This window comes from Blennius ocellaris (assembly GCF_963422515.1).
Source record: "Blennius ocellaris genome assembly, chromosome: 6".
NCBI classification, from domain to species: domain Eukaryota; kingdom Metazoa; phylum Chordata; class Actinopteri; order Blenniiformes; family Blenniidae; genus Blennius; species Blennius ocellaris.
The window spans coordinates 16,959,000-16,982,759 of record NC_137655.1 but is presented as its reverse complement, the minus strand read 5'-3'; the positions used below and the strand labels follow the sequence as shown (position 1 = coordinate 16,982,759).

The 23,760-nt window shown below is 42.9% G+C and overlaps 1 protein-coding gene across 1 annotated transcript in view; it reads left to right on the top strand.

Annotated features, from left to right (window-relative positions):
• pde11a (phosphodiesterase 11a) overlaps nt 1–19,339 on the top strand; it is a gene marked incomplete at both ends in the record, with an annotated part of 34,683 nt that extends 15,344 nt beyond the window's left edge. The window contains 16 exons of the mRNA XM_080498192.1: nt 151–215; nt 1,560–1,692; nt 2,578–2,653; nt 6,016–6,083; nt 6,169–6,261; nt 7,235–7,285; nt 9,346–9,492; nt 9,597–9,704; nt 11,255–11,364; nt 11,948–12,038; nt 14,050–14,150; nt 14,364–14,441; nt 14,566–14,629; nt 15,008–15,082; nt 16,102–16,185; nt 19,136–19,339. Of these exons, the coding sequence (XP_080354318.1) occupies nt 151–215; nt 1,560–1,692; nt 2,578–2,653; nt 6,016–6,083; nt 6,169–6,261; nt 7,235–7,285; nt 9,346–9,492; nt 9,597–9,704; nt 11,255–11,364; nt 11,948–12,038; nt 14,050–14,150; nt 14,364–14,441; nt 14,566–14,629; nt 15,008–15,082; nt 16,102–16,185; nt 19,136–19,339 (1,548 nt within the window). The remainder of the gene's footprint in view (nt 1–150; nt 216–1,559; nt 1,693–2,577; nt 2,654–6,015; nt 6,084–6,168; nt 6,262–7,234; nt 7,286–9,345; nt 9,493–9,596; nt 9,705–11,254; nt 11,365–11,947; nt 12,039–14,049; nt 14,151–14,363; nt 14,442–14,565; nt 14,630–15,007; nt 15,083–16,101; nt 16,186–19,135) is intronic.
• Between the last annotated feature and the right edge of the window lie 4,421 nt (nt 19,340–23,760).

Genomic DNA, 23,760 nt, shown 5'->3' with positions numbered 1-23,760 from the left:
CTCCCTCCGATGTCCTGTGGTGTGTGTGTGTGTGTGTGTGTGTGTATTTGTGCTTGTGTCTGCTTGTTCTCTCTGTTTGTCTCAGTTTGTTTCAGTAAATACTCGCTGATCTGTTTGCTTTAGTGATTTCCTCTCTCTCAAATCTTTCAGGTGGTAAAGTTCACCAAGTCGTTTGAGCTGCTGTCCCCCAAGTGTAGCGCAGATACCGACAGCAGGTATGCACCGTCAGCGATTAAACCTCTCAGCTCTTCACAAACGTCAGAAGAAAAACATCCTTTTGCTGTCTATCCCCCCCCCAATGCCAAATAGTCATGTCCTCACCCGTGATTGCTTTTGCATAGAGCTTTTTCAAAAACAGTGAACGCAAAAATAAAAAATAAGCGTGAAAAGCTGCTCTTCTGTAGGTCTGTGGGAGTGAAATGCTGATTCTGAATACATGGCATACTGTGGCAGCCGCACTTAATTGGGTTTCGCTGCTTCTCTCCACTGCCAGACATGGTTGAGTGGAGAAAGTGAGGCCTAATATTGTGTGGGATGTTTATGGAAGAAAACAACACTGAAAAGTAAGACAAATCATCCCCCCCTGAGCCCTCCACTGACCAGAACTGATCGGGTCGCTCCGGAGCAATAGCGAAAACTGCAACAGTATTTGAAAAAATGTAATGGTAATAATGAAACAATAGTTCCCAATATCAATAAATGTTAAGTAATCAGAGAATTGTCAGGCTTTTTGACTGGGCAATTTGATCTTTCTGATAAAGACACTCTCGCTGTCGTTATGTGGACGATCTGATTAAATTCCAATACGATGGACATCGGGGTCATGTTTAACACTCTATCCAAATTAAATTGTGATTTAAGATCTGATCGGATTCCCTGTAAATGGACCCGATCCTCCTGATCAGACTCTGGACAAAGATGACGTTTGAAAAGAATTGTATAATAAACACAAAATCTTAGCTAAGAAATTGATCTGCAAAACGAACATCGGATGCATGTAAACTGATCGTCAATCAGATTATTTTATTCGGGGTTTCAAACGTGATGTTCCCATCCCTCAGTGAGCAATAGGATTTGTGGATTGGGCTAATAAAACCACACCACAAGCTTGTAAAGGTAAAGAGGCACAACAAGAGGCCTCTGCACAATTCATTAGTGTCATTAAATTAATTGATTGGATGTCAAAAGGTGAACTTGTGATGTGTCTACAACTCTCATAACTCTCAGGGGGCGGGTCATATTCCTGCTTATTGACAGATGACAAATGGGGAAAAGACAGAGAGCATTAAGAGAGTGAGAGAGTGAGGCTAAGAGGAGGACGGGACTCATGAGGGTTCTCACTTGTTTTCCTGAAGGTGCAACATTTACACAAAGTTCACAAGCTCTCGTGATCAAATCCCATGAATGGACAGAACGTAGTCATTTGTGATAGTGCTGCCTGTCGAAGGAATGTATCCCTTTGTTGGAAAAAGAACGAAATTCCTTCTGAGTAAAGAAACTCTTTGGTTGAAAAACAGCTCCTTTGCGACATGACAAAGTCGGTATCTTCTGACCCCCAGTTTCAAAGACAGCTTGGAGAAATCGTCGTATTCCGACTGGCTCATCAACAACAGCATTGCCGAGCTGGTGGCGTCCACGGGACTGCCCGTGAACATCAGCGACGCCTATCAGGATCCTCGCTTTGACGCCGAGGTACCCTCGTTTCCCTCGTTTCCCTCGTCGCCTCTTAAGTGGCTGTGATCCAGTTTTCCAGACATGAAAGTATTAAACTAAAGACCTCGTCGACGGCGTTCCACCGCTGACTGAAGCAAGTCCCTTTTTATTTTAAGCCGCTCTGGGATGCTGGTTTCACTCGCGAGTCAATAAGGTCACAAGGTGCCACTGATGGCTTCATTAGTGGAACCACACGGGAGGGGACGTCGGCATCGATGGTGCCAAACAGAGGAAACGCGGACCATCGGTGTCTGACTCACATCCGCCCCTGAGCGGCCTCCCAAGTTACGTTACTTCACGAATATTCAGCTATTTACCTCTCTAGTAATCGTGATGCCACCCAGGGGATCGTATTGCTCTTGGCCAGTTACCCCTTGTTTTTAAATACGTTGATGTTGTGTGCAGTTACCAATAACATCTCCCATTAAGCCCAGATGCTCACCCTTGCAACCAGCTGCAGGTGGCAAAAGGTTCCAACCTCGAATGACTCAAGTGAGATAAAAGTGCGTGTCGCCATTTATAACACTAAACGTGCCCAGTGTGCAGGCTGCTATTGTTTGCCGCGTGGCTGCAGCTCCTGTATTTCTGTGTTGCACTTCTCTTCCATTAGAGGTGAGGAATGTATACATAGTTAATACTCCCTTGATGAATTTATTACGAGAGGCCTGGTTTTTGTTGTAAATCTTTCAACACGTGCGCTAATGCTAATATACAAGGAGAGAGAGAAAAGAATTTGCGACAAATTTGCAAAAAAATCAGTCAGTTTTGGTAGTCGAGGCTTAAATTTGAGTATTAAAAGACTCTATTTGAAAGTGTAGGCAGATTAAGACGCTTGACCGTGCGTTTATCTCCATGTGTTTGTAGGCAGACCAGTTCTCGGACTTCCATATCCGCTCCGTGCTTTGTGTTCCCATCTGGAACAGCAACCACCAGATTATTGGTAAGTGATCAGTCAAGAGCTTTTATCTCTAATGTGTTGATTTTGATTTTTGTTATTTATATAAAACGCTTTTCCTGCACTGCTCCAAAATGCTCCTGCTGTTCCTGGAGAGGCTTCAAACCAGACTGATCGAGAGAATCTCTCCTTTTTTTTTTTTTTTTACCCCACAACAAGCCTGATAGTGAGTCTCTCTTACAGGATGTGTGGATCCTCGTCAAAAATGTATTGAATATTAATGTGTGAATTTAGATGAGCCAATACTTCTCAGAAGAAAACCAGCACATTGCCGTGTTACTACTGAAAGTTGCTCTTTCGAAACCGCCACCTTAAAAGTTGCTGCTTTTCTGTCATCCCGTCATTGTGGCGGACGAGAAAACCTGTCGTGGAAACGAAATGAGAACACACTTCATGCTAATATGTCACACCTTCTTGAAGATTCCTCCACTTAATTTACATCTGTGATACGGGCTTGGCACTTGCATAGTTTTTTTTAATCACCCCCCCGCTGCATAAAGCAGACAAAAGGGGGGACGAGGGGAGCTGGAGTGTGTGTGTGTGTGTGTGTGTGTGTGTGTGTGTGTGTGTGTGTGTGTGTGTGTGTGTGTGTGTGTGTGTGTGTGTGTGTGTGTGTGTGTGTGTGTGTGTGTGGAGCTGAGACTGCATGTGCATGATTAGATCCATGCTGCACCATCATCACTCCCCACTTGAAGGTGGAGTCCCCCTTCTTCTGGCAGTGCGCTTTGTGTTTGAATCAGCCTCGGGCCAGCGCCACACTGACACTCTGATAAATCATTGATCTCTCGTCTGGTTCTGGCGCTGGATATCGCAGGCAAGGAGCAGCGGTAGCTGCTGCACTGGGTCCGCCGAGATCTGACGCAGGAAGTCATTAGTTTTATTTGAGAGCAAAGTGATCAGCGTATCTGCTGCAGACGGTTGGTTAAGACCGGCGTTACGTCCTTGCGTAGGTGTAAGTACATTTGTTCGGCGCGGGGAGAGGGAAGAGGAAGAGGAACAGAAAGAGTGAGGGGAGAAAGAAATGCAGTGCGTGGGAGGCACCTGAAGATCTGGAGTGAAGAAGAAAAAAAAAAAACATTATACAAACAAAGCAGCAGGAGATGAAATTCTCAAGTCAAGGATACATTCCATTCAGTCAGAAAATAAATGGCTTTGTGTCGTCTGCTGAGGTTACAGCCAGCCCATTGAAATAGAACCACGGAGATTACTGCTGGGAATACTACAATAATTATGTGGCTTATTAATGTCACAAATCAAACGTGAGTAATTTAGGTAATTCAAAATGGTTCTCAAGGTTTTCATACATTTTCTTTTTTAATAAAATCAAAAAATACTTACAGTTTTGGCCAAAGAAGTAGATAAATAATCTCATATTTTAAGGCATCACTTTTTGAAATTTGTTACAGATCTTAAAGTGTGGGCAAATTATGTATAAAGTCTATAGTTTGATCAGATCATTACAACAAATGACTATATTTTCCAGCTCATTTTAATCAAAAGAAATCTAAAAAAAAGCAGGATACTTGTTTCCATAAGGATTTGTATTTCCCTGGGTCAGATTGTACATAAACTGTGGGATAATAACTTTCTTCAAGCTAATAATTATTGAGTTTGACACAACATTTCATCTTCCAGTGCTCGGTTCACACAGGTGAAATTTACAAATTACAAATACCCACATTGCTGTCATATTTGGGGGTACCTGTCCTTTTAGGAATATGAGTATATTAAGTATTTAAGTTCACTTTTACACAAAGTAAGCATGATTTGTGCTGCAGAATCTACTTTGTTTCTCTTATAATAACAGGTTGCTACTGGATGTAGTTAAACCAGCAGTAAAACAGATATAAAAGAAAACAGCATTCATACAACACACTTTGTCTTATTACATTTGTTGGTTTTGGTTTTCGACGTATAGCAGGGATGCTAACCTTGTTTTAGCTCATGGGTCAGAATCATTTGATCTTAATGGGGCTGAGCCAGTAAAATGATATGATGAGATACGAGAACATTCTGAAAATGTTGACAAATAATCATCTTCTGATACCAAAACCTTCACCCATGTCCAGTTGCTTTGAGGCGTCTCTCACCTTCGACAAATGAGAACATGCATAGACCATCGTGGATTTGTTTAGTTTTTTTGTTTTTTGTTGTTAATGCTGTATGAAATTCTATCTGCTTTATTGTTTCCCCCCAATCCAGGCTAAAAGCTGGCAAAGCCTCGTAGTTAATCACAGTTTATGTTTCCTTTGTCATTTTTACTACATGCAATGTCATCTGGTGGGTCCGATTGGAGCCTCCGGCTGGCCAACTGAGCTGTATGTCTGGCACCCCTGGTCTTAGCAGTCATTTAGTCTGCCCATCCTCGGGGCCGCCCACTCAGCGCAAATTACAAGCTCATTATAGACGGGCAGCCGTGGCAGATTTGCCCCAGATCAACTCCGTAATGAGAGTCGTTCCGAGCCTCAGCTGCAATCTGTTTGCAGCCATACATTGAAATTAAAATGTCACATTGGCAGGTTTGTTTTGGCTTGCTACAGATAAATGAAAATGGTAATGTATAGTGTAATTACCTTTTGGTGTAATTCCTCAGTGACGGAAGGAGTCGCTCCGTGTCAATTAATTGCTCATGCTTTGCTATCTAAGCCCTTCCTGATTTTAATTAGATGATGAGAGAAGTCGTCTAAACAAGGAAGGCAGCTGTCAAATAGAAAGGCTTTCTGCCCCGTCACAGCATTGTGGACAATAACAGGATTTCCCCCCAAAGATAACATTAATTGAAGTCAGTCTGTCGTTCGGCACAGCCACCAGTAAATGAAGCCCGGTGCTTCTTTTCTTCACAACTGTTTTCAGATGAACACAACAGATAATGCAGCAGCTTTGTGGGAAATGTGCAGACGCTGCTGTACATAAGAAGCGATTACAGGTTTCTGCACAACTCGCCCCAAAATGTGGGAGCAGAAGGGAAGCTCCGCCACAAACAGCAGAAAACAATGCGCTCAGAATGTAAATATATGGTGATCTTACACTTTCTACAAGAATACACAAACTAGTTTTTTTTACTTGTTCCGGCCACTTCATGCTTTACATAAACTATACAACAAATCACATTGTTGCAAATACTCCACAAGTTATGAAACTATGATTAGAAATACTGGAGGACAACAAAACTAGGTTTCGTTCAGACTTCATTTCTGTCATTGAGCCTTTGAGTCGTTGAGCAGCGTGTTAAGTTTGCTTCTCCTAAAAACTGACGGTAATGTGCAGTGAAGCCCCGACGGCTCGGAGTCTGAAATGCCTCTGCCGTGTGTCTCTCTCTCTCCTGGATAAATGGATTTGTTGAACAGGTGTCGCTCAGGTGCTCAACAGACTCGATGGGAAACCTTTTGATGACGCCGATCAGCGTCTCTTTGAGGTATCACACATGCTCCCCTCCCCTGCATAATGTCACCTTATTGGAAAGAGGTGTTATTTTCACATTTAACCCTTTTCTTCGACAGGCGTTTGTGATATTTTGCGGACTGGGCATCAACAATACCATCATGTATGATCAGGTGAAGAAATCCTGGGCCAAGCAGTCTGTGGCTTTGGATGTAAGCTCAACATCTCGTTTCTCTTTCTGCATCACGGCAATTTTTTTTAAAAAATGAAAATGCGCCGTGAACAATAAATCCTCCCTCTGTTTACATTTGCAAAAAAAAAAGAAAGTCATTGCGTTCATTCGATTTAGTTCTGCTCCTGAATGTGTGTTCACTGTGTTTGATGATGTTATTCAATATGTCCCGTCTTATCGTTTAGATATTTATTCCTCAATTTGGTTCCGCTCTAACACGACAGTATCTTTCCTTCTCTGTCTGCATATGCTCGGAGGTGACACTTTCCTCGAGAAGTTGCAATAAAAAAAAAAAAAAACAGCGACATGGAAGATACAAAGCTTTTCTCCTTTACTCTCTCACAGGGGTTTTTGTACTTGGCTCTTTTTTCTTTTTCTTTTTTTTTTTAAAGTCTCATATTTCTACAAGAATGTACACATGAAAAAAAAAGTGCTGATCTCTCTTTGCAGATAACCTTCTCACAAAGGTTTTATTGAAAATTAATGAGAGTTGGTGAAAAGCAATCCCTCATCTGCCCTGCAGTACGGACCCATTCAGCACTAGTCAGCCTTTCCAGTATGTCCTTAGATTACAATCGGGGGGGGGGGGGGGGGGGGAATTCCAGCTGCCTTGTGGACGTGAGCACCGCTGTTTGAAGGTAGAAGAAGTCGATGTTTGATAGGCAGACACAGAATGAACGAAGTGTTCATGCTCTGCTTCTGCCGGCACTGAATAAACATGAGTGTTTATGATCAAATAAGCAACTGCAGGTCGGTTGCGAGGTATTTCTCTGAGGGAATGAGAGGAACGTGGCGATGGAATCGGGGGGCTGACATACATTCTCTCGCGTTAACTCATCTGCAGGATGCACTGACGTCAATGCGCAACATCTTTGGGATATTTTGCCGTTTGTTCGTACATCATCTTGGTTGTTTCATCATATGTTGCTTGACACAGTGTGATTGTGTTGCAGGTTCTTTCTTATCACGCCACGTGCTCCAAGACCGAAGTTGACAAATTCAAGGTAACAGACAATCATCATTGTATTTTCCTTTCAATATTTCAGATGGTAAACTTCTCAAACAAAATGGAAATTGAAAATGGTTTCCCTTAGATTTAAAATTCAGTTAAACTAAATAATATTTTGATTGATTTTGAAAGAGGTTCAATTTAAAATAGATCTAGTTAATAGATCTAATAAAGATAATGGATTAAAAAAACAGTACTTTGGTCCATTTGGATCAGTGGAAGTATGTCAGAATAGGAGGAAGTATTCACTAAAACACAAGCTGTGTCAGACGTGCGTATTTACTTCTACTTTGAGAAATAATAATAAAATAGAGCATTGTGTGCACTCCATCAGGTAGCAGTTAAATCTTCTGTGTGATATTTGTACAAACAGCTCAGCTGCTGAACTTGCTTAAATTGTTTGTTTTGATACATGAAACGCCTTATAATCTTTTGTAGATTACAGTGGCATTTCTTTAACTCATATTGCTTTTCTCAATTTTACTTTTGATATGAAAAGAAATATGAGACGTTCAATCATTACCCCTTTAACATCCTCATTAAGCCGTCTAGTAAAGTGGATTTTGTGCTACTGCTACAAGAGTCCTGGCTTGTTTTAAGAGTCTGTGGCCATTTTAATGAGTTTAAAGAGATTTTAAAGGGGGAAAAAAAGAATCCAGGTGTAATGTAAACATTTCAAGTTTATTCTTTTTTTTCTGTTTGAAGAGACATCACTTTCTTTGTAATAGTGTCTTGGACATTTTTGTTATTTCTGAATAAGACACTTCAACCTCAAAATCAAAGTTCCCTTAATTTTTGGCTCATGCCAAATATTTCAGTGTAATTTCAGGTAAATTGCTTAAAGAGTGTTGAGTACAGCTCTGGACATTTGATTTGCTTAAAGACTTTTTTTTTTTAATTAACAAATTTTCAGTTCACCTTAATAAAAAGGTACAATCTATGGCAAGACTGAGGCTCCATTGAACGCCTCGTTTTGAGACTTTGTGTTGAAGTTCCTCTAAAAACCACATTGGCCTGTAAGTATAAGTATGGGCCAAGAACCCCCCCCCACTGGTAAAATAAACTAATTGCGGCATTTGAATTGGACTACTCCGATCAATAAAGCAATCATCCTTAATGCATTATTTATAAAGATACGAAAAATGAAAATATCTACATTTTTAATTGGTGTGACATTTCTGAAATATAGATATGACCCATTTTCCTGCACTTTCATGTGTAGGATTTTCCCCTGTGGCCATTACCACATCGTAGGATCCCCCCACCCCCCCCACCCCTATCCTTCGTGTGTCTGTGTGATCTTTCAGCCTCCTCTTCCAGCACCACACACACACACACACACACTTTCTTTCTTTCTTTCGTAACTGCTCTACATATGGAGATTGCCGTGGAGTGCGGACGGCAGTGACAAACAAGCCGGGCTGACACTTTGTGACCCGGGGCTGTGGATTTAGTGGAGGAGAGAATACCTGCTGACCCGTCAGCGGGATTGTCGGCGAGAGTAAATGATGCGCCCTGGTGGGCGTCGGTGTGAAGAGACACGGCGGAAATAAAAACGGCCGCGGCGAAAGTGTTACGCGGGATTTGTGGCCGTGTGCCTCGACTCAATGTAATTGGGTTGGAAAGCTGGAAATGGCCACGGTATAAATGCTGACTCGGAGCCGCTCAGATAGCCGCCGGGCTCATTAGGCCGTTTTAAAGACAGACGACATGCTTCGGCATGAATACGGTTAATTGGAATCCTGTATGTGTGTTGTTGTTTTTTTTCTGTTGAATAACAATAGAAAAAGGGGTGACGATGATCACTGCTGCGTTTGTCAACGGGCTCTGAAAGTCAACAGCGGTGGAATCAGTGACGCTCCCTCATTAATCGCAACCCTCTTCAAACGAGGCCTCGGAGTCTTAATTAGCGCGTCTCCCATGTATCATCTGAAAATGTGCACGGCATCTCCTGACCTCTCCATCTTCTTCTCCCGCTCCGTGAACCCATGTTCTCGTTCGTCCTCTGTTGTCCCCCCCCCCCCCCCCCCCCCCCCCGCCGCCGTGATGAAACAGGCGGCGAACATCCCCATGGTCTGCGAGCTGGGCATCGACAAGCTGTCCTTCGACGATTTCTCCCTGGATGTCGACGCCATGATAACGGCCGCTCTGAGGATGTTCATGGAGCTGGGCATGGTGCAGAAGTTTAAGATCGACTACGAGGTGAGACTTTCTCTGTTTTTGATTTTAACCCCCCCCCCCATCCTCCCAACGTCTGCTTGACCCACATGCTGATTTCTCTCTCTCTCTGCCCCCCCCTCCTCCAGACACTGTGCAGATGGCTGCTGACTGTCAGGAAAAACTACAGAATGGTTCTGTACCACAACTGGAGACATGCCTTCAACGTCTGCCAGTGCATGTTTGCCATGCTCACGGTAAAGAAAAAAAAAATGGAAGGACGTGAAAAAAGCATACATACATCTCAACATTTCTTGGAAAATTTAAGATGAATGTACTCTTCTCTTTGCGTGAACACAAGTGACGACATTAAGTACGATTTAAATCAACTGGATTCGATGCTTAACACACAAAAACAAGGGTGATTAAAGAGGAAATTGTCAAACTTTTTTTTGTCATGATTCACCTTTTCAACATCTCATCTATGAAGTGTCAAAAGAAAACTAGAAAAAAAAAGGGGATATAACCACATTCGGTCAATACAAATCCCCCCCTTTTACCAAATTATTTTGACCTAAGAGGGAGGAAATGCATCTTCCCTACAGCGATTGAACGTTCTTAACCAGACGACGGCATAAAACGCATTAAAGGAATACAGTAAAGCAAAGCCATCATCGCTCACGTCTTGAGAGGGAAACATGATTAACTCTAAAATCACACTCACACTTCATGCTGTCTGCCTCAAGCCAAGTAAGTTCTGGTTGGATTCCTCATTCCCTGTATTTTTAAAATGACGGCTATTATCATCGGTCATGCGGTTGCCCCGCCTCCCGCTCCCACCCGTCATTCCTCCTGCCTTTAACCCTGAATCACACAATAGTGAACTCGTATTAGTTCCTTTCAATTCCTCTGCAACAAAGAAATGTGTCTTGCTATACGAACAATCTGGCTATATGATTTATGCACATTTGTTTGTGCAAATTCAGTCCCTTTGCCTTAGACCTCACTGATACTTCACTCTGCATCCACGCAGGGTTCAAGTATTTAGTGTTGGCAGGAGGCTCTGATAGTGAAAGTGATTAGTATCAGGTTGCGGTGGCCCTGTGTGAACTATGATTGAACTGTACTGCTCAGCTGCCGGACGGGCAATCGATGGACGAAACAATTTGATTAAAAAAAAAAAAAAGATTATTTTGGGCTGGTGTCATATTTCAGGATGACCCATCTTGAAGTCACTGGAATCTAAACTGTGAAATCAAACAAACTGCAAACACACACACACGCACGCACACACACACACACACACACACACACACACACACACACACACACACACACACACACACACACACACACACACACACACACACACACACACACACACACACACACAGTTTCTGTACAAAGATGATTGTTTGAATTGAGACCTCAAGGGAGTCAATCCATGTGATTTGAACTGGCCTTGGCGGCAACACACTCCTCTGTGCACACACACGTACACACACATACACAGAGTGCGCTTCGTTTAATCAAACTTAGCATTAAAGTGTAGCGTCCCGTCTGAGTTGATTATCGGCACATGGGCCTCTTGAATCCATCCATCTAAGTCATGAATCCAGCTGTGTGGCTGTGTTACTGCAGTCCCACTGGCATTTTCAGGAGATACTGTATTTTTTTTTTTTTGGGTGCTTTTGACGTGTTTTCCCATGTTTATTCAATGTACTCTTCACAGCCTCTGCAGCTCTGGAGTGTGTTTGTGTGTGTGGGTGTGTGTGTTTTCTCATTTTTCCTCCTCTGTGCCGACCAGACGGCGGGTTTCCAGGAGACTCTGACCGAAGTGGAGATCTTAGCGCTCATTGTCGGCTGCGTGTGCCATGACCTGGACCACAGGGGCACCAACAACGCATTTCAGGCCAAGTGAGTGTCCCTGCTTTCCTCTTTCTGCCACCGACAAACACAAACACACCCATACGTGCATAAACACACTCTGCCTCCTACACACTTGTTTATAGAGCGCCGTCCTTCCCCCCGTCTGCAGCAGTCCGGCTCAGATCACAGCGAGTCAGCAAGCGAGTCAAGTGGGAAAGTTGTGGAAAGCTTATATAAGGGTCTGCTTAACAAAGACATGGTAAACACTGCTGACTCTGAGTTCGGCAGGTCAATAGCTATGAAATTACCTAAAGGTAATGTTTTCCAACCTTCGCTCACGTTATTACCGTAAACTCAATCTGGAAAATATGACGGAATGTCGGTGAAGGAAAGACGTGATTGGGAATTATATGAAAAGTGTGAAGTAGGGAGAGTTTTTTTTTATGGTTTGAGGATGAATAATCCAATGGTACCAATGATAAAGTCATTAAAAACAAAGTTGGTGTGTGTGTGTGTGTGTGTGTGTGTGTGTGTGTGTGTGTGTGTGTGTGTGTGTGTGTGTGTGTGTGTGTGTGTGTGTGTGTGTGTGTGTGTGTGTGTGTGTGTGTGTGTGTGTGTGTGTGTGTGGCAGGACGGGTTCAGCTCTCTCTCTGCTGTATGGGACCTCGGCGACCCTGGAGCACCACCACTTCAACCACGCTGTGATGATCCTGCAGAGTGAGGTGCGCTCCCTTTTCTCCGATTATCTGCTGCGACGCCGTAACCATACAGCCTCTGCCCACGTCGCCGACTCTGTGCAAGTTATCGACAACGTTTCCTGAACCCTCACACCCCATCGCTATTGGAGACGCCACATATTTCTATATTTTTCTCTTGAGAAATAGTGAAATGACACTCAACAAGATTTATTTATTTTTTTACACAGGAATCAATCAGGTATCCAGATAAGAACATGGAGGCTAAATAGAGAATCTGTGTGTCTACATTGCATTATTTTAAGTTTATTACATGTCAAGCTGTGCATTTCATAAACTATGGGGATGATAGTCAGTCTTTGACTATGACATGGCGGTCTCTGAATGCAATATACCAAAGAATGAGCAAAAAAAACATGAAGGATGAGACAATAATAATAACAAGAGACATGAAACACAGGGATTTTTTACCTACAGTTTCCTAAAATGTACCTTTAACTAACTCCTAGCAACAGTGAGTGAAGTGTTTCCTACATGTGAGCGGGCAAACCAATCGCCGGCGCTGCTCTCCGGTCAGTTTAATCACAGAGATGATAGATCTGGTGGTAATTGGCTGAGAGAGACATTTTTACCAGGTGACCGGGTTTTGTTGAAGTTGCAATCGAAGGCGTTTTAGAGGGGAGCAGCCGAGGGGAGGCCGGTTCCACCGGCTTCATTACTGATTTCGCTGACGGCACAGTAAAAGCTGACTAACATTTGTTTAGAACGTCACAATGGCGTCCGTTCGCCGAGCTCCTGTTGCCGTCGGGTAGTTAGCATACAAAATGAAAACCAGAGAGAAAGTCCCGAATCCCATTAGTGAATCAAACTGTAAACTGTTCATCTCTCTGTTTCTCTCTTCCCCTGCTGTCACTCTCACTTTCCATTTTTTTTCGTTCGCCATTATGTCCTTTGTGTTTCGGAGACGCGAGACCACTGCTGTCACCATTTGCAGACTTGAGCATTTGGCGTTGAAAAGAACGACGTGCGGCACCACGCAGTGATTTAGTGTAAACGTTAGGAAAAACAAATGTTGCTTTTGAGACGAGCTTCAGGCCTCCAACTGAAGCATCTTCCTGGAATCGGCGCTTCACTTCTACTTTTCGTAGAGTCGGGCCTCTGGGGGAGCCACCAGCTGTATGGTTAACACCAGAGCTCTAGAGGGAAGCGTCTAAGTGGTGAATGGATGTATAATACATGTTTGGGAGACTTGTGCTTTAATAATGAAGTGAGATATGCATGTTGCTTACTTATTAAAAGCGGCTGGCTTTTCTCCTCCCATGCAAGGTCAGTGTTATTATTGTGTTTTAGAGAAGTGTTGTTTAAATGTGCAAATAGGCCTCGTTCATGATTTTTTTTTTTCCCTTTTAGAATTATACTGTAGTTGGTCTTTATATAAATGTATGCCCATGTCATAGCTGTTACAATTATGTTTGCTCATGATAGATTATTTTATCACTTTATTTGTCTCCAACACAGTTACATTAAAGTCCATTTTTAAAGTGTGTTTTGATCACACAATTATAAAATGTAGAATATGTATTCCTTTTTTTTAAAGATCATGATTTCATGTAATCAAATACACAAAAAAGAGCAGTTTTTTCCCAGTGTTACTTCCAACTTTGACCTCGATCTGAGACTCATTGAAGTTACTTGTTGGTGATTTTTCTCGAAGCACTATAGTCGCACCACTTAAAACACAGAATGAGCAGGGAGAAGAAAAAAAAAAGAGTTTCTTCACGTTATTTATTGACAGAATGGCAGCAGGTCTAAAACCAGCCTGTTTCTGAGCATTTATCTCAAATTATTCAACAACACTGAGAAATACTGTACTTAAATGTCGCTGTGATGCATCTGACAACAGACATCGTGGTCAGAGTTCATTTATTTTGTGAACTTTAGCGACTCACTTTCAGTTATCTATACTAATTTGTCCCCCCTCTCTCTCTCTCTCTCTCTCTCTCTTTCTCTCTCTCTCTGTATGTCTCACCCCCTCCAGGGTCACAACATCTTTTCCAACCTGTCGTCCACGGAGTACAGCGACCTGATGCAGCTGCTGAAGCAGTCGATTCTGGCCACAGACCTCACGCTCTACTTTGAGTATGTGCTTCTGCACAGAACAGCTGATTAAACTCTTAGTGAGAGTCCGGAGCTCTGACACATTTACAGTGAAGCACACTGACAGCTACTGACAAAGAGTGTCTCTGGACACTGGCTACTCGAGCAGGCGTCTGGTGTTCTTTTAGGTAATACCGCCCCCTTGTGGATGTCCTTCAATTTACATTTGCTTGTACGGTCTTCATCTCTCCTCAGGAACAGAAACACCTTCTTTGAGCTGGTCAGCAAAGGGGAATACAACTGGAATGTGAAGGGCCACAGGGACATGTGCAGGTAAAGTCTTGAGCACATTATGCAAGGCAAGGCAAGGCAAGGCAGATGTATTTATAGATAGTCAGTATATTACCGTGTTCTACATTTACATCTTCTGTGTGAAATAAACCTGTTTCCTTTGCAGATCCATGATGATGACAGCTTGTGATCTCGGCGCTGTTACGAAGCCATGGGAAATATCACGCAAGGTGACAGATACAGTGCGAATTCTCTCGGTGTTGAAATGTATTCAGTCAGGTCTGTGAATGTATTTCAAAACCATTCACCGTCTGAATTACATTACCGAAGTTGATCGGCTGCTTGACAGAAAGGAAAAAAAGAAAAGATGGTTCTAAATTATGCGGATTTGCTATTCTCACAGATTGTGAGCTTGTAAAGGTAGCACAAATATAAATACATCCGTGTGACCAGCATCATGTTTTTATCATTGAATTGACCTGCAGTCCCAATCTGACATCTTCATCAATTACACCCTGTCGCACATGTGCTCATCCCACAAATGCTTATTACTCTTTACAAATATGAGCTTCGTTGCGGCTCGACGTGACAATTTCATGTCGTTTCAGGTGGCCGAGTTGGTAACCAGCGAGTTTTTTGAGCAGGGAGACCGAGAGAGGCTGGAGCTGAAGCTGACGCCCTCTGTGAGTAATCCAAACCGGCTCCGCTGGGGTTTTTTTTGTTTTGTTTTATTTTTGTGCCTTTTTAGCAGTTTCTCTCACCTCTTCGACCTCCGCAGCTGATGAAGATATACTTCGTCCGCAGTTCCATAGCATAGCAAACTGTTTGGGAAATGTGAGCCCCCCCCCACCCGTGTGTCTTAGTGTGAGAAAAGTGTCCGGTCAGCATGACCGCTTCACTGACCCTGCTGCTGCTTCTGCTGCTGCTGCTGCTGCTGCTGCTGCTGCTGCTCCCACAGCAAACTGTGGGCCATTCATAAAAAGTCATGCAAAAAAAACAAAACAAAGCAAACCAACAACAAAAAAGACTTCATTAGATGCAAACAAACTGCTGACATTTCTTTTCATTCAGCTGCAAATTTAGAGACAATTTTGGTGTTTTAGTATTTAACTAGACTTGCTTTCCTTATAGTCAAACATATATTTTCTCATTTCAGTGTTGAGAAAACAACAAAAAAATGGCACAAAGAGCTCAGCGGAAGTGTTTTGTCTTCATTCACAGCAGATCCTTCTTCACGTCAGGCAACAGATGCGTGCCGCCAATTTGATTGAGGACTTTTTGAAGCTGAACTGTGTTGCAAGTCCATGAAAGGCTGAAACCAGCAGCTTTCTGCGCGCAAATTAATGTCTGTTGAGTAATCGAGGCGGGCCACATTTCCTCCTCTCTGAAATAACTAATTCAGTAGCCTCGGGGCTGCTGCTTGTGTCAAACCTTTACCGCTCTGTGTGTGGGTGTTGGGAATTAAATATTAACTTCTAAGTCATAGCCCAGTAACTATCTCTGAAGCGGAGCCTCGGTGGAGCCTCTTAAGTTCAAGCTGCAGAAGAATGAATGAGAACAGGGAATGTATGGGAAATAAACTCAGATGTGCCGGAGGAGGATTTTCACTCAGGCAGTTCGCTGAGCTCGGCCTGTAAGCCTTTTTTTTTGTTTAACTTTCTCGAGCATGAGCACAAATAAACTCAATTGTTCAATGTTTCAGGCCATCTTCGACCGCAACAGGAAGGACGAGCTGCCCGGGCTTCAGCTGGAGTGGATTGATGGGATTTGCGCGCCACTGTACGAGGTAAAACTCCAGAAAAGGTGCCACTCGTTGTGCCGTTTGCTCACACAGACGACAATCAACTTCAAGGTCGTTCTTTTGAGAAGGGATGTCAGTCAAACACTTTGGGCTTCACTGCACAGTGACGGAATGACACACCCAAACATAAAAGGGGGATTTGATTGGGACGTTCGAGTTGTGTTCTTAAAGGGAGAATAAAAAAAAAAAATCTATATGGCGTCCTCGCTGGTATAGAAATGTGTGTGAACGTGTGTTTCCAAATGACATAAACAGACTCATCTGCCCCTCCCACCACGGCCAGCGATGGCTGAGTGGGAGGAAGAAGGAGAAGAAGAAGAAGAAGAAGGCTGGCTCACTGAAGGGATCAGGTCTGTTAAGAGATGAGGCGTGCAGGAGAGAAATTTATGAATGTCAACAGAGGAGTAGTGAAAGAAGTCAGTGATAAAAAAAACAACACTCACACACACAAAGAAAACAACATTCATTCTCCCGGCACTGGCTGATTTATTACAGTTCTTTTTTTTTTTAAATGCTTTTATACTGTTACAGGACATATAAAGACCCCCTCTGTTTTTTATTTTGTTGTTTTGTTTTGTTTTTTTTTTTGCTTCTACGCTGAACTCATTACTCTAAGTCGTTCTTGAGAAGAAAACAAACCATAGATCATCTTCACATCTGGTGAATTTATCCCAGGATCAGTGTCAAAAGTTAGAGCCGAGCTCTGGTTCCTCCATTGTTTCTGTTCTGTGTCGTGGAGATAGCGACGCATCAAAGGTGTGAGTGTGTTTGTGTGTGTGTGTGTGCGCGCGCGCGCGCGTGTGTGTGTGTGTGTGTGTGTGTGTTGGGAGGGGGCAGAGAAAGTTCAGAGGCGGCTGGGATTTTCTGTCCGTGGGCGGAATAGATCCGGCTCTTGATCTGGCTGATCTCCCTCTCCTGGTGGCGGCTTGTGACTTTGTGGAATATTAAATCCCCCCCCACCCCCCACATTATATAACCTTCCATCTTTCTGTAGCACCACATGACGGGCTCTCCCTTCTTCTTCTACCTCGGAGGAATACACACTGATTTACAGCACGCAATAATATATGTACAAAATCGAACACGGGAAGTTAGAAGCACGGCTCAAGCTGCTGCGACTGAAACAATAATGTACGTCTCAGATGCTGTAAATGGAAATCCATGTTCTGCTCCGATGCGACCTGCTTCATAATTAGCGCCGTGCACATTAAAGCAAATGCAATATTAAGAATTATCGAGTCACGTGCGTGAAGGGTATACGGACCGGTTGTGAATTAAAAGTGGGGAGCAGCTCGTGTTTTTTTAATGAAGTGAGCAGAGTTTGATCTCTAAATGGGAGGGCCGGGATATAAAAAGCACTTTTCTTCCTTTTCATTGTTCACGTGATTGTGGTGAACCCACCTCCTGCTTACAAGATGATTCCCGCGTTATTTTAGTCCCGATTACAACGTCTCACCGACTTCTATTTAAACCGAGGTTACTGAAACGCTACAACGGTGGACAGTGTTTGAGGGGCCGCAGAAATAAAATCCATTCCCCCGCTCTGGTCGTTCATCAAGTGTTGTGGGGACACGTTGTCACTGACAATGCAACACAAAAACACAAAATGACCAAAAAAAAAGGCAGCTAATCTCAGTCATACATGTGCTTCTTCCTAAATCTTGGCAGAGCAGCCATTTAATGAACTGGCAGTATGTTGCTGTTGTTCTGGTCCGTATGTGTTTCATTTGTTTCCGTTCATATAATGCGTTTGATGAATAAGGGGCTCGCTTCTGCAGCTCCGATCTGAGACGCTCATGAATTACCAGGAAGGAAAAAGAATGCATATCGTTTCAAAAACTCTCCTTTCACGCTGAACAATATGCGCAAAAAATACATACTCTTTAACCTTCTTTAACTTGAGCCTCGTGCAGCGAATCCAGGAAGCCAGAAACGACACATTTTCTTGCTCCTTGTGTGCGAAATGAAGGAGAATATGTGATTTTGCATGAAAATATTACAGACAAATATGGCTAAAACAACAGAGATGGGGCTTTGCCTCGAGTTTAACCTCGGGATAGTGACTTAAAGCATTAAGGGGCGTTTATTAATGCTCCTGTGAAGCAGCTTGTATTTCTGAGGCCTGATGCAACTTGAAAACAGCATTAATCACGAGAAACCAGCAAAATATCACACAGCCCAGTTTAAACACGACTGACACGGTCGATACACGGCTCATCATTTCCATTATAAATATATTGTGGAATGATTTCACGTAGAATCGCTGCACACACACACACACACGTACGGAGAGTCATGCGAACCAGTTGAACCATTTCATCTATTGCAGTGTTTTTCAACCACACTGGTGTTTCCGCGAGATATAGTCAGGTGTGCCGTGGGAAATTATCCAATTTAACATTTTTTTCTTAAAAAAACATTTGCTCTCACAGCCGCTGTCAGCTGTGAGAGCAGTGTGTTGAAGAGTAATCAGGTGTAAATACTCTTCGCCAATAGATGGCAGAACAGAACTTTGCCGTTGAAATCAAAACTGACAGACGTCAGTCTGGTTAATCTCCACCACCTGCGGCTTCTCCCATCTTGTATCAAAGTACTGTGTCAGTGACGGTGATGGAGAAGTTTTTGAAAAGGAAGAACGCTAACCAGGATCTCAGCTCTGTGTTCATCCATCAGGTCCAGGTTTCACACTGAGTGAGTCAAAATAAAAAAAAGAGAATGGGAAATACTTTTTTTCTGTATTTATTTGATTCCTGTTGATAAAACGTTAATGAGAATGACTTAATATTGTTAATAGAGGCTACAGAGTTTCAAATTTTAACATTTTCGGGTGGTGGTGTGCCTCCAGATTTTTCCAAAGAAAAAAAGTGTGCCTTGGCTCAAAAAAGGTTGAAAAACACTGACCTATTGATCTCACTCCCCTCTTCCGTCTTGCCAGACGCTGGTCAAGTTGAATCCTAAACTCCAGCCGATGCAGGACATGATCCAAGCCAACAGGTGCAACTGGGAGGAGCTGAACAGGAAGAGGCAGCGCGGTCAGAGCGTCTCCGCCGACGGCGCCGGCTGCACCGCGGCCAAAACTGGCAGCGCACCCTGCCGCGGTGGCGACGCCGACGCCGCGGCCTCCAAAGCGGCCAGTTAGCTCCCGCGGCCGGGGGGGGGGGGTTGTCCGTGCCCATCTCTGAGGCGGCGCAGTGCATGCAGTGGGGGGTGGTTTTCTCCAGCTCTGCTCCTCTTTGCCTTTCGCTGCCAGAGACGAGCTTTACACTTAAGGAGCGCGGCGCACCTGTAGACGTTTTTTTTCACCCGCTCGCTCGCTACGGGTTTTCTCGCACCGGAGGCCGAGATTTGGCGAGCTGGTCGGAGCAGCTTCCGCTGATTGACGCCAAGGTCAAACCACTCCAGGTCAACGTGTCAGCAAATGGGACGACTCACTTCTCTGGGCACAGATTTTCAGCACAAGGCATGGAGACCATGAGAGCTCGCGTCTGCTGTCGTTTGCTTTGCTCTCGGTACCTCCTTGTCGCTCGCATTTTTCTCCAGGGTAATAGATAGATTGGAGTTTTTTTTTTTTTTGTAAATCTGTAAATATGCTACTGAGTTATTTACAAATGCTGTTTTAAACGCTGTAAGGATTGTATTGTTATGTGGCTGTAGGGTTTCTGAAGGATTAAAGGGTTCGGGGACAAGAAGAGGACCTAGGACAGTGCTTGCAATGCACCCCCCCCCCCCCCCCATCCCCCATTACCCCCCCTCCCCCTCTACTCCTCCCTTCCTGTGCCTTGTTTTAAGATCCTAATGAAAAATGCATGGCCTCCACTCCACGCTGAGGTTCTTGGACGGTGTGGAAGTCCAGGGTGAACCATGCTGTACTTCCGACATCATTTCTCAAACCGGTGACGGCAGTTACTGTGCGTCTCGACCCCGTATCGCCACAAACACGTTAACTCTGTATGCATACTACTGGAACTAGTTATTTTGCCCAGTTTTATAAACGCAGGGTCCCACTTGTCATACACACACACACACACACACACACACAATGTGCCTTGATGACGTTCTTACATTAATTTGTGCAGGAAAAAACGTATTTATTGGTGTAACGCTTTTACCGAAAAATATATTTAATTTGATAACAAATCAGTTGGACATTTTAGGAGCAGCCTTTTTTTTTTTTTTTTTCTGGTGCTTATGAGATGAGAGGGTTTGATAAGAAGAGCTACACCACTATTGTGTTTATACACACACAGCAACTGGCCAGTAAAGCTCACTGATGGTAAATAGACTTTTAGTAACAGTAAATAGCACATTGTACCAGGTTTGCACACTTTACACACTTGAATCTGAATCTGAGCATGGATGCCCAAGATACTGTTACAGATATTCTGCATACATTTGCAATTATTGACATTAGAAGCTTAAAAACAACATGGTATTTTTGTGGAAACATCCAGGTTCCATTTTCAATCAAACAATGTTCCTTCTTGTATCAAATACTTGACATTGGAATTAGTTATTTACAGATTCCCATCACTTCTATTACCACATTATATTCTGTTTGTTTAAAAATATTGTTTGACCACTTGACCTTCGTGGTTGAGTTTCATTGAAAAGCGACATTTTTGAGGAACACTGTGAGCAACATTTGTTGACGCAGCAAAGTAAAAACTGAAACATTCATGTAAACTGTTGTTTTTGAGTATCGTGATTCCAAAGAAATCAGTCGCCAAAAACCAACCCCCAAAAAAACTGCTGCTGCATTCATTTTATTTTGAAATGATTTAAACTAAAGATGTAGTTCTTGGCACAAACAAGATTTGTTTGGTTTCCCCATTATAAACCGGGAAGTTCCTTTTCCCAGCACCTAATCGATTTCACACAACGAGCACAATTAGATGCTCAAAACATTCTCCACTCCACTCTTGAACTTTTCTTAACTTTCAACATTTCAGAGTTTCGAACGTTTCAAAAAGTGAGTCTGAGGCGACGTCCGACCCTCTCTTGGGAGGGAAAACTCCACTTTCCCAGTCGGACGCTCCCACTTTGATGCACTTCATTGCAGGAGCCCTTTCCCACTGTCACAGATCAGGAGATAAATAATGAATTAGCCCATTAGACAAAAGACATTAAGACGAGGAAAGGTTTTTGGGGTTTTTTTTTTCATTTCATGGAGCTGACAGGTCTGCGACTATTCAGCACATGGGAAACTGTCATGAACTGCGTGTTCTGACACTTTTCTATCAACTCCTGCTGAAGGTTGCAGCCTTCACCATATAATAACCCAGTGGGATGACGTGTGTCTGCTTAGTGAGCTTTAAAGACGCTGGGCCAAGTTGAAGGTTTCGCTGTTCACAGTTGCTTAAAGACAAAACAACAGCATCTTCTTATTAAACTTTCCATCCAAAAAGCACTGAAGTGTAATTCCTAAAATGCTCCATTTTGAAATCTTATTTCTCGCCTTTTGTCAAACCTCACAAATGCTACAAACTGTTATAATCTCCAAAACCACTGAGACACAGACACTGGTAGTACTGAAGTGCCCACATAGTCACAAGCTCTTTTTCTGTGGGTATCGTTTCTTTTATTTTGAAGGGGTGGGTGGGTTTGAGTATGCCTTATGAATTGTGTTGTAGCTTTGTTAACTGGAGTTTAAAAACGTGACTGTGCACATTGTGTGGCATGGATCTGTGTGCTCTACTGTATTTTGAAATCCAAGTCGACCAGAAGAGTTTTGTTTTTGTTTTGTTTTTGGGTTTTTTTAAGTTTGAATCGCATGTTTTATGCAGTATCAAATTCAACCACTTGCTAAAGATGTAGCAAACAAGTGAGCCAACAAATACCTCGGAATATCATCAGTAAACACTTTGTCTCACCAGAAATGCATGATTTGAATTCTATTGCATCATGTTGACGTGATTTACGTATAAATAGCGCTGTTCTATTTTTCTATCAGGTCTCCAGATGTGGAGTCAACCTCTATAGTCTTTTTTTTCTTCTTCTTTTTTTTTTGCAATGTAACGTGCTTCTTGTGTTTCTTCTTTCCTCTCCCAGTTTGGACTTATTCATGGCAAGCTGAAATGAAAGAAACCTAAGGCATGAAACGGATGTGCAATGTTTCTGTTCAGAGTTTAAATAAAAAGATGCTGCTATGTGTGCTCTGCTTTTGTCTTCAGGATCACACCAGAGTATTTGCCTACATGACACTCCTACAAACTGTAGGCAATAAATAATATATCTTGCACAAGATCATTTCATATAGGTTCATACTTTTTTTGTCGTTTTTTTTGGTAGAATTGTCATAAAGGAGCTTCTAAACTGCATTCGCAGGGGTCTGAAAAGCATCCTTTGTTTGACGAAACGGCACTCACACCCCGACTACATTAATAGGGATACAGGAATAGTATAGTAATAATATAGGAATTTGCTCACTGTGCAAACTTAAATAGAAATTATAAACAATTACTTGACGTTTGCAGCAAATAGTTTCACTTAAAATCAAACTGGTTGCCTTTTTTAAACTCAACAAAATACAACAGAGCTGTGTTTACATATTGATGTTCCGTTCATGTAATTCAGCAAATTTAGTTTCATGGGGGAGTTCTCCTCTCTAACGTAACAAATGGCAGGTGTTTGAAAATGTCCCATTAATTCAACGTCTTATACACAAAAGTCAGTGCTTTGTAAACTTCTGTAATATTTGATTATAAATCAGACAAACCAACTAACCTGGTTTCATTTTAAGATGTTTCCTGCACTGGAAGTGGCTTTTAATGTCTTTTTCTCCCCCTCCTTTGGATTCCAGTTATTTCCTCCACCATGGCCTTTCCCTCCCACTTCATGTCTCCCCCTGTGCAGTGCTGCCCTCATGTGGCCAGATGTGTCCTCCCACACGAGCTGTTGCTCTCAATGAAATACTGCAGTAAAAAAAAAAAAAAAAGCACATTTCATTGAGATATATTTGAAAGCAGAAAAGGGTAAACTGCAAGACACACGGATCAGATTAATGAGGTTGGAAACGCGAACGTATAAATAGAACGTCAGCGCCGCAAATATAACACGGAGACCAATGGGTGACACGCATTCATCAGAAACTGTGTTTACATCAAATCTGCGGCGCCTCATCTCTGTTTGATGTATGCATTTGCACAGTGTTGGGTATTAAAGGTCTGGTATAATAGCCGCAGTGTGTTTGAGTCTTTCAAGGCTGAGCTCGGCGCTGTTCAATGTAGGGGGGCAGTGACGTCAGCAGGCAGTGTGTGGGTGGCTGTGTGGGTGAAGATAACTCCCAAATGAGCCTGTGTGTAGAAAAGAAGAAGAAAAAGAAAAAAACCTGAGAAGAATGGAAAGACAGACTGTTGAACTCCGCCGTGCTGGATTACCTTGAGCGTTGCGCGGCCAGAAGCAGAGGCAGAGCAAACAAAAAGCTGCTCTTGTTGACCTTCCCAGCGCCGACAGTATAAATAAATACTACTGAGACGCTGAATTAGAGACGACGGTGTGGGAAAAGAGAGATTTCTGTCGTGTGAGCTAAATAAAGAGCAGAAAAAAATATCCACCCGGGTG